The 9,821-nt window shown below is 35.5% G+C and overlaps 1 protein-coding gene across 4 annotated transcripts; it reads right to left on the reverse strand.

Annotated features, from left to right (window-relative positions):
• Positions 1-848: 848 nt before the first annotated feature.
• LOC104907400 (F-box/FBD/LRR-repeat protein At1g13570) lies at positions 849-9,821 on the reverse strand. 4 transcript variants are annotated; one of them, XM_010696337.4, is made up of 7 exons: positions 9,559-9,821; positions 8,061-8,184; positions 7,885-7,946; positions 6,240-6,295; positions 2,003-2,847; positions 1,510-1,668; positions 849-1,405 (listed from the first exon to the last, which is right to left on the reverse strand). In XM_010696337.4, the coding sequence occupies exons 5-7, from the start codon at positions 2,834-2,836 to the stop codon at positions 1,100-1,102; spliced, it is 1,299 nt and encodes a 432-aa protein (XP_010694639.2). In that variant the 5' UTR covers positions 2,837-2,847; positions 6,240-6,295; positions 7,885-7,946; positions 8,061-8,184; positions 9,559-9,821; the 3' UTR covers positions 849-1,099. The 4 variants fall into 4 exon arrangements, with proteins under 4 accessions (XP_010694639.2, XP_010694627.2, XP_057248746.1 ...); XM_010696325.4 differs by having other exon boundaries at positions 7,885-7,979; XM_057392763.1 differs by lacking the exon at positions 9,559-9,821 and having other exon boundaries at positions 8,061-8,788.

Here is a 9,821-nt window from a genome sequence, read left to right on the forward strand (position 1 = left end):
TTTGCTCCGACTATATCCGGGTCCGACCTGGCCACCTGGGTCATACACCTGGCTTTGGTGGGTGAGTCTCCCAACAAGAGTTTCTACCTACGGTGAGTCTCGAACTCGAGACCTTTCGTAAGCGCAGGGCCGTCTCATAAAATTAGGGGACCTGTGCTAAAATAAAATTGTAAAGGTTAAATTTTTTAGTAAATAGAAGAGGCGAAAGAATTATAAATGGGGCTTTTTGGAGAATTGGAGAAGAAAAAAACACCAAATAGAATTAATCTCTTTATATTTCTAATTAGATTTAGGTTTTCTTTTCTTTTTTTTCTTTGCACGAACTAATAGAAATAGATCCTTATATTTCACCCTACACATAGCCTTAACCACCTCTGCTTAAGCGACATCAAGTTGCTTACCACTTGAATCAACTCTTATTACCCCATGTCTAGGTTGCACAGTGAACTATAATCATGCAACGATCCACAACATTTTGGTGGATTAAAGTTATAGACTTATAGAACTCTCTCCTCCCAAGAACTCTAATCTCTTATCAGTAATCCTGAATAATGAACCAATAACTGTAGATCTGCTATACTTCCCTTATTTTTTTAAGGAAACCCAGACGGTTGAATAGATCATGCTACACATAGAATCACATAGACATCCTTAAAATGTTTTCTAAGGAGCCAACAAGGGAAGGGGTGTAATATTCACAAAAGAAGATAGCTTTACCATGTTTGAGAACTAACCATATCCAGCGAAAACGATTAAAATCACGTTATGTCAGCATTAACATGATACAAAAACATTACCTTCATAAACCTGCATCAAATAACACCTCCAAAGGATTTTCACTCAAAAGGTAGTTCATAAAAACACAATAACATAACATAAAAACGTCTTCCCACCAGTGAAAAGTACTAAAGAGAGGATAAAAAACGACATATTACACTTTCAAAGTTTAAATAGTGAAGCAATCGGAGTACTGTCTACACTTATTCAAGATTGCATTATAAAGCAAATTAAAGAGTTTCTCTTACTACCAGAGATCATCTTGCTGAAGCAATGACTCGTGAGCTTGATTCCCAACCACCAACTCGTTCATCAGATATCATCACACATAAGGAAGAAGCCTCTCACGATGTTTATAATGAATTTCAGCATGCAGGCATAATTTATTGAACCGCGCAAACATCCTGGCAGCCCGGATATCATTCATATCTGTCCCTCCCTTTTCGATGTTTAAAAACTTGAGGTTTGGGGAATGAGCAATAACGAATTCGATAAAGTTCATAGTAGATCCCATGCCCACACTCATAGGATATACCACTGTCATTGATTGGAGCTCAGAGAAGCAGAATTGTCCTCGAATTTCCTTAAAGAAATTTGTGATCAGCTTCGGACCTTTGGCTGATTCAACCTAGAGCACAAGTAGAAGATAAAAAGTCACACTAGAAGTAGTACACTATTATTCCAAAGCAACTGGTAGAAAGATAGAAGTAGAAAAGGAAAGTGATCACATACAACAAGGCGGAAATTTTTGATGTTTGGGGAGGAGCTTAGCAGAGAAAGGGCAACCCGGAACACTTCAATCGCGTCGAATCTTATATTGTGAAGGATAAGAGACGTAAGAGTATCATTCCTCAATGGAAAATTATCAAGTCCATAATTATTGGCCAAGTGCTAAGAAAAGACATTTACATTCAAGTCAGCTATAATAAATAGAGAAACATCAAGATATAACCGTGATATGCAAAAAAAATAAACTTCCCAAAATACACCTTATTTTTCTGCAGAATCCCCAATATAACCGTATATTTCCCAAAACTACAAGAATTGCCTATAAAGAGTCGTTTTGAATTATTTGATTTATTAGATCTTGAATTTTGATGAACTTCTTTTTGTTTTCAGCAATTCATGTCATGCAAATACAGTTACAAATTAGGTTACCCTTAATATAAACACTCCACAACCTCTTATATTAATAATAAAAGTTCAAAATGGGAGAAGGAATTACCTTAATAAAGTCTCCAGATAAAATCAGTTTTTCAAGGGAAATCAAACCGGACAAACAGCGAATAACACTGTACCAATTGAGAGTGATCACCATTCTTGGCCCCAGGAAAGCGATAGCAATACTGATCATAACCAAAGATGGAGCAAATCGAACAACAATATCTTGAATTCCACAGTCTATCAGCAATCCAGCAAGATTGGATGAACGGATTCTTAGTTGTTTTAACCCAGATATGCTCAGCAATGTCAGCTTGAGAAGGTGAGGACAGCCAATAATGAGCTTCTCAACATCATCATCATTTATTGAAACCTCTCTGAGGATGAGTTCACTCAGAGAGTTGAATTTTCCAAAGGTAGATGGAATTTGTAAAGAACAGTTCATCAGGAACAAGAACTTCAGTTTCTTAAACGCAAACAGATGTGAAGGCATCTCAAAGGGTTCCCTGCAGAACTCTTCAAATATTAATACCTCGACAGCTTGTTCTGAGAGATACTGAAACCATTGATACATATCAGGATAATGTGTGCGACAATATGTCTTCAGGGAAAATGTTTTGATTGGGCCGCTGTGATGAATCAGGAATTTGTTGATGATACTAGCAACTATCTCCCATTTAAGGTCCCCAGCCTTGCGCACAGAAGTAACTACATCAGAATTGAGGGTAAACTCTGAGAGGGAAAGCCATTTGTATCTCCATTCCTTTGCCAAAACACTAGTCCTCACAGCATCAACTAATGGTAGCTTCCCAAAAATAATGTCTTGGACATTCCACGGAAGATTGCTGATCCTATCCTCGTTCAACTCAGATGGAATTGCCATGTTCATAACAGCCATGTGCTTGCTAACTAAATTCAGGGAATAGAAATTGGTCATATCTCTTATATCAGTCAGCAATAAGTATACGTGTTTCTGCTTCCATAATTACAAATAAAAAGAAATTGAGAACTGATATGTTCACAAATTAGAATATTTCAAGTGATCCATCACACGTCAAGGTAAAGCAAATGACAATAATCTTGTCACAACATGAAACAAAAAAATTAATAGGTTGATATTCTAGATGCAAATGAGGCATTCGGAACAGTCTTTATATAAGCCTTTATTTCCATATTTCCTAGGAACGAACGTAAAACAAGTGGATACGAAAAATTCATGCATATTACAGATTAACAGACAGAGGTGTGAATTGTGGGGAGCAGATGTAGTGTTTTATGTCAGTTGATTTTTAACAACTTCCTGCTCATTATGCACATAAATTGCCAAATCTCCTATATTTGTCGGCAATAAATACTCATAGTTCTGGTTCTAGAATTACAGGAAAAAAGACTTTGCAAACTAGGATGATCACAAATTGACATCCACCATCTTACGTGAAGGTGAAGCAAAAACAGAAAGGGAAACAATCAGATAGCAAATGATAATAGAATCTTGCTAGTTGTGACAGCATGAAGCAAAAGAGAAAGACATAGTAATTGCAAAAGCTACTAATGCAGAGACAAATTACACTTTTCTACTAGTGAAGGGACGTAGTTATTAATACAAGTCTTTCTTTTCACTTTTTATCCGAATATTATGCAGTGGTTAAGCAAAAATACAAGCATAATTTACAACTTAAGAGACATAGGTATAGAATAAATGCAGAGCACGGAGCAGATAGTTACTGTTTACGTCAACATCCTTTGAACCTACTTCTTGTTCACTATGCACATTCAATAAGGAATATAAATAGACCAGTCAGCGATACGTACTCATTGTTCTGCTTCTATAATTAGGGATTACAGTAAAGAATAATTCGCAAATTGATAAGATCTTAGTTTGACATGTTCTTAGTGATCCATCACACGTGAAGATCAAGCAAAGAAAAGAGATGTTCAAAAATGACAATTGGTGCAGAGTATGAGTTATTGTTTTATGCCAGCAGACTTCCCATCAACTTCCAATTGCAACAATTTCAGAACTGAAAATTTGAACTACTTAGACTGACAGAAATCATGTTAAAAAGTCCACAACTAATTCAGATCTGTCGATAAACATTGGATCCATTTGACACAAAACTCGCCAGCATAAAGATGCTCAGAAGCAAACAACCACAGTCCACATGTACCAAAGATTAAAGAACCAGGCAGCAAATAAAGGGACAAGAACTTGTGCAAGCCAGCAAATAGGAGAACAAGGTACTACAAAGTACATAAACAATGAACAAATTAGATTCTTTATATGTATGATCTTCAATGAGAATTGCTCCTTTCGGAGACTCTGAGCAATCAAAGGGAAACTAACTTCAGTTTCTGGAGCTTGGGGGGGGGGGGGGGGGGGGGATGGTTAAGAAACACACCAGATTACCCATTAGAAGTAGTATGATGGGAGATAGTTCAATCAGATCATCTTTCTAAAAGGCTGAGGAATCTACCCTAGTGTCATTCTTATGTTAAAATTAATGCTCAGCGCGTGTTGCTCAGATTCTTCATCTTACCCCAAATACCTATGTTTGATCCTCGATTTTCTACACCGGTATGGAACTTAGACACTTCCTTTTGAACCGTAAACATGGAAAAAGATTCATAAAATAAATGAGGCTGACACTCGGAGACGAACCTGTGTCTAATGAGTTCCCAAACCTAAGTAACATAATGCTCCGCAGTGCAGGCTCAAGAAACCCTTGTACAAGAAAAGAGATATTTGGACTATGGAGTTATCCAAAAAGAAAATTAGGAGATAAGGGAAAATGTCATATTTACAAAACAACATATGTTATGCCAAAAGTTATTCACCTTGAAAATGATGAAATCCTCTAGTAATGAGAAGATTTACCTATACGTTCTGTCACTCTTAAGGCCTAAGGGGTTTAATAAGGAAAACTCCAAAGAGGATATTATAAGGGTCATAAGTTCTCCATTGTTGAGTTATTGGAAACACAACTTATTGTGCGCAAACCAAGGGAAGACAACTTTCATCATACGATCCTTTCGTTATATCTTGCTTATGGGTGAGCAGGTAAACTACAGGACAGCGGTAAGTTGTGTCCTAGGTCTCAACTTTAAGTTAAACCTTTGGAAATGACACTTTACATTGATAGATTTCAGGTTAAGCACGTTGAACATTTTGAATTAAAGCTGAAAGACAAACAAGATGGCTGACATCAAAGTCAGGTTTACATAACAGAATATTTCAAAGATAGTCTCCATACACGTCTTAGAATATCTTCGTTAAATCCACAGAGAAGCAGTAAGATAAATGACATATCATAGTAAGGATGGGTGACGGAGCCAAATCACCTCTATATAGTGTTATACGCAACAGAAATTCTGCTTAACAGCATTCCAGATCCTTATCTTTTAACTTCATTGAATCTCATAATTATTTCAATACTATTTGAAGAGCTTCGTCCCAAAAATATATGTAAAGCAAAAACATCTCTTGAAGGTCAACAATGAGTTGTGTACTTAAAACTCAAAAGACTACCATATTGTAAGAACAGCAAATACCAAATCTAGATTTCACGATATTGCAGACATCAAATGTGAATTAGAAGCAACATTTACCATTTCTGAACCAGAACATGAATATATGTATAGATATACAGTGATACATAATTATAGATAAGCAGAATAACACAGTAGATCAGAGTACAACGAATCAATCTTTATATTCTCAGATCAAAGGCCACTATAACGTCAAAGGTTCCTCCCTCACAATGATAACAAGGGGAATGAAAATTAGATCGAACACAAGATCTACAAAAAAAGGGAAAAATTCAAATTGAGGATTCTCGACATCAGTCTTGTTTTTTTTACGTAATCAATGCTAATTCCAAAGCAAGATCAAAAACTATAAAATACAAAAAGATAATTTATAACAGTTTTAACCTATGTCACTCCGACACCTTCATTTACCTCAAAAATAACGTGTCGAGTCGTGTCCGACACGACACTTCACTTGTATACTTCATTTTAAACTTAGAACTTGACTTTTTTTCTACAAAATAGCGGAGTCGGGTACTTGGACACCCGTATTCGAGTAGACACTTAATCCATGTCTAAGTAATTTAGGTTTTAAAGGCAAATCATTTTTAGGCTTCATTAGCTCCTTTGATCATTAAAATGCCCATGCCCCATGGTAAAAGAAAATAGCATCACATGTATAAGGAACAAACCATGCTAAGATCTACAATTCAGATCTATTAATAAAAATTAATACAGCAAGCAAAAAGAAATAATATATCATGACAGAGATATACCAGCTGAGTTACAGTTCTTGTGAGTACCACCACCAAAGCTGCAGCAAGAAGTATGCCTGAGAGAGAAGAAGGTTTAGAATGCTAATTCATAGAAATTCCAAGCAGGGTTTATATGACATTGCATCATGAGAAATATAATAAAAATAATAAAACAAATTTGGAAAATTTGTAAGGCTTGAGTGATATAGATTTTTAAGGAAAATAATCTCGACGGATTAGCTCCCTTTGCAATAAAATATCCAAGAAATTACAGTCATAACCCCCCCCCCCCCCAAACAAATTACAAAATTGATTAAATCTAATGTAAAATATACAAAATGATCAACAAAAGAAAATTTATTATATTGCACTGCATAGCTCCCTTAAAGGTCATATGCTTGAGCTAAAGTAGGCTCCATACTCATAATGGGAGGCAATCAAAGAATGAAAGGAAAAAAGGGAGGTTAAAAAAATGAACATAAAGTACCTAGTAGGTTAAAAATCTCATGAAGTAGTCATAGAACATTTATCAGTATTTCAGCTCAAAGTCTTGAATTTCCAACATTCCCTCCTATACTTTTAATTTGGCATTTTACAAGAAAAATAATTTCTGCAGATCTGGAGTTTTGTTTTGTATTGGTGGTGGTGACATATGTCACACAGAGATGATAGCACAATACTGAAGAAGAACACGAACTGGGGAAAGTCTTGCTACAAAATTTTATATAGAATACTTAAGAAGAGAGAACATCACAAAACTAATACCCCCCCCCCCCCCCCCCCTAAAATCCCTAATAGTTCAAATCATATTCGACAATACTGCATGTACAACTAACAACTGTTCCTTATCTCATCAGGTAATATGGTGCCTACCCTACTGCCGTGAACCTATCACAGGTTGCCAATCCGATTAGATCCTATCAAGTGAGGAGGTAGGATACAAGGAAGACTCTATGCGTTAATGAAGACTTGAACTCGGGATCTAGTCTTCTAGAGAGACCCAACTGACAAGCCAACCAGTAGACCAAGTAAACAGAGCAAAACAACTCATCATCCAGCCATCTGACGAAGATGTTGACATGCAAACACGATTATTTAACTTCATCTAAAACTTGAGCTTTTAGAATTAATAAGAATGTTTTGCTATTCTTCTCTTTCCGTAGAAGAAAGAAATGGCCATGTTTAGTAATGTAAAACCCAAGAAGGATGTAGACCAACCACGAAACTGGTTGTCCAGAATTTTGGATGATGAACCTCTCCTTGATGCTGTAGACTAATACCATCAGATAAGAACATCTCTGCTCAAAACCTTTGCGACATCCATTTACAGAATAGCCAGACCATAATAAAATGAAGGCCTAAGGGTCTATAAAAAGTAAGATAGATATCAAGCACCCTTTGCATAAATTGTGCAGGAAAATCTTCCGAAAGATGGTAATAGTTTAGGTATTTGACATAAAACCAGATAAATATACAAACAATGCAGAGGAAATGAGCAACAAAATACTATAATCACCATTGATTGACTCATGACTGCACTTGGGATAGTGATCTTCTTAATTGGTTAGGTATTGTAAAATTAATAAAAGAAAATAGAACCAGTGAACCACCAGCAAGAATGATGTTAACTATATTACCACCTCAGTCATCGATACATTACAATTACCTTTTTTATAACTGTAGACAAGTAAAGAAGCATCAGCCTGGCGAATTTCCATCTAAAATTTCCTGCAAACATATCTTTCTATATAAACAGCACACCTATAACATTACACACAAACAATTAACAGCAATGGACACTTAAGCCAATATTATCATATATGAGTATCGAGAAAACCTCACCAAAACAAATAGTGCTTCTAAACTCAGAAAGCTCAGAAGAAGATACAAAAGATTCATGGTGCCTTTCGAGTGGCCAAACTTATCCTTGTAATTCATTCTGCAAGGCCTAAAATCCATCAATCAGCTGCAGTGTTAATGGAAAATATAGATATGTAAGAATTTCTGCCCAACAATACAGTCTTTATAGGGACAAAAAAGGACCCTCTGGACTACGTGGTCAGCACTATGCCCCGAAAGGGAAAATTTCAGAGAAGAATGACAAGAAAAGAAAATGGAAGAAACTATAGAAGAAAGAAACAAAGAAATAAAAGTGAAATAGGCAGCTTCAGCCCATTGAATTGATTAGAAAAACTTCAAGTTGGACAAATACTAAAGAATTGATCAGCTATAGCAATATCATGCATTGATTCAAGCAAAAGTACATAATGAGCAATAGAATGCCCACCAAATAGCTCCCTAATTGAAGGTCACAATTCAATGCTATATAGTATTATAACATTATGCTAGTGTCTGTTTTCAATCCAGACCATCATATCCAAAAAAACTAGCTTCCACGCCCGAAGTGTAGGTTGTGTCCCAAATAACAATGACTCTTAAATTATGCAGAAGATACTGAAGCATTATTTTTATCATATCTCACCTCACCTATGAGATCCTGAAAACTGAGTCACAACAACACCAAATCAATCTATATAAAGCATTAAAGCATTGGTCATTATGTTCATTTTTCGTTGAATAGAACAAACATAACATCTACTAGTCTACTTATTTGGAATGTCAATGATATGTCCTTCCATTTTTCACAATGAATATGCGAGTGAACTGAAATTTTCTATCAAAACTGATCTTAAAACCCCATCAAACAAACAAGCACAAGTTGTTTATAAGGAAATAGCAAGGAAATAAATTGAAATCCAAAGTCCAAATCAATGTAACAATTTCGCCTCAAACAAATTGAGTTTTGCTAAATCTCGCCCTAGATACTCCTAGTATCGCCCTAAGTATCATGGACAAACAACAAAAGAAGCTTATAAAGAGCTGAATTAGTCATCATCACATTCATTTTACATCACCAAATCGATTCAAAGAAAAAGCAAGTTCCACATCTTCTGCATTCATATAAAAACATCAAATAGCAATGTTCACTGTGAATTAAAGTCAAGTAACATGAAGAAAAGCCACTCATTATTTCTCCAATTCAAGAAATCCCAGAAAACTCTACATCATCTTTCAACAATTTTTCCAACTCCTCCAAAAACCGCATCTTTGAACACCATTCTTTATATAGCTACAACCCATCATCACATTTATCATCAAAAATAATTAGCAGAAACAAAGAACAAACACAATTAATCCCATAAATCGCACAAAATTGAAACCATGTCGAAAGTAGATAACTTTACAAACTCGAGTCATAGTACATGAAAATGGCATAAAAAATGCTAAATCAAGCAAACCCAAAAAAGGCAATAAATAAATAAAAAGGAGGAATTATTACCGTCACTATTAGAGTTCCGGCGTATTTGTGCCGGAAAATAGCTCGATTTGGCAACAATTATGGAAGAGTGAATTGTGAATACCCATCTCTGCCATTGCCATACTAGCTCTTTGAATGTTCTTTTGATCTATTTTTCTTGTTAATTCTCTCTTTTTTCACAAGAAAATGGACTAAAATTTCAGATTTTATTTTGTAGTAGGATTTTTAACTAGAAATCATCCTTAATCAAGGTCCAAGGAGTTTATTACATAGCTACCCTTCAT

The sequence above is a fragment of the Beta vulgaris genome, chromosome 2 (genome assembly GCF_026745355.1).
Source record: "Beta vulgaris subsp. vulgaris cultivar EL10 chromosome 2, EL10.2, whole genome shotgun sequence".
Lineage (NCBI taxonomy): Eukaryota > Viridiplantae > Streptophyta > Magnoliopsida > Caryophyllales > Amaranthaceae > Beta > Beta vulgaris.

What these genes read in the sequence shown, in the direction of transcription:
- LOC104907400 (XM_010696337.4), bottom strand. Translation starts at nt 2,836, where the DNA reads ATGGCTGTTATGAACATGGCAATTCCATCTGAGTTGAACGAGGATAGG. An exon ending in TATCTGGAGACTTTATTAAG is followed by an intron (nt 1,669 to 2,002) that starts GTAATTCCTTCT and finishes GTCTTTTCTTAG; the next exon opens with CACTTGGCCAATAATTATGG. An exon ending in TCAAAAATTTCCGCCTTGTT is followed by an intron (nt 1,406 to 1,509) that starts GTATGTGATCAC and finishes CTTGTGCTCTAG; the next exon opens with GTTGAATCAGCCAAAGGTCC.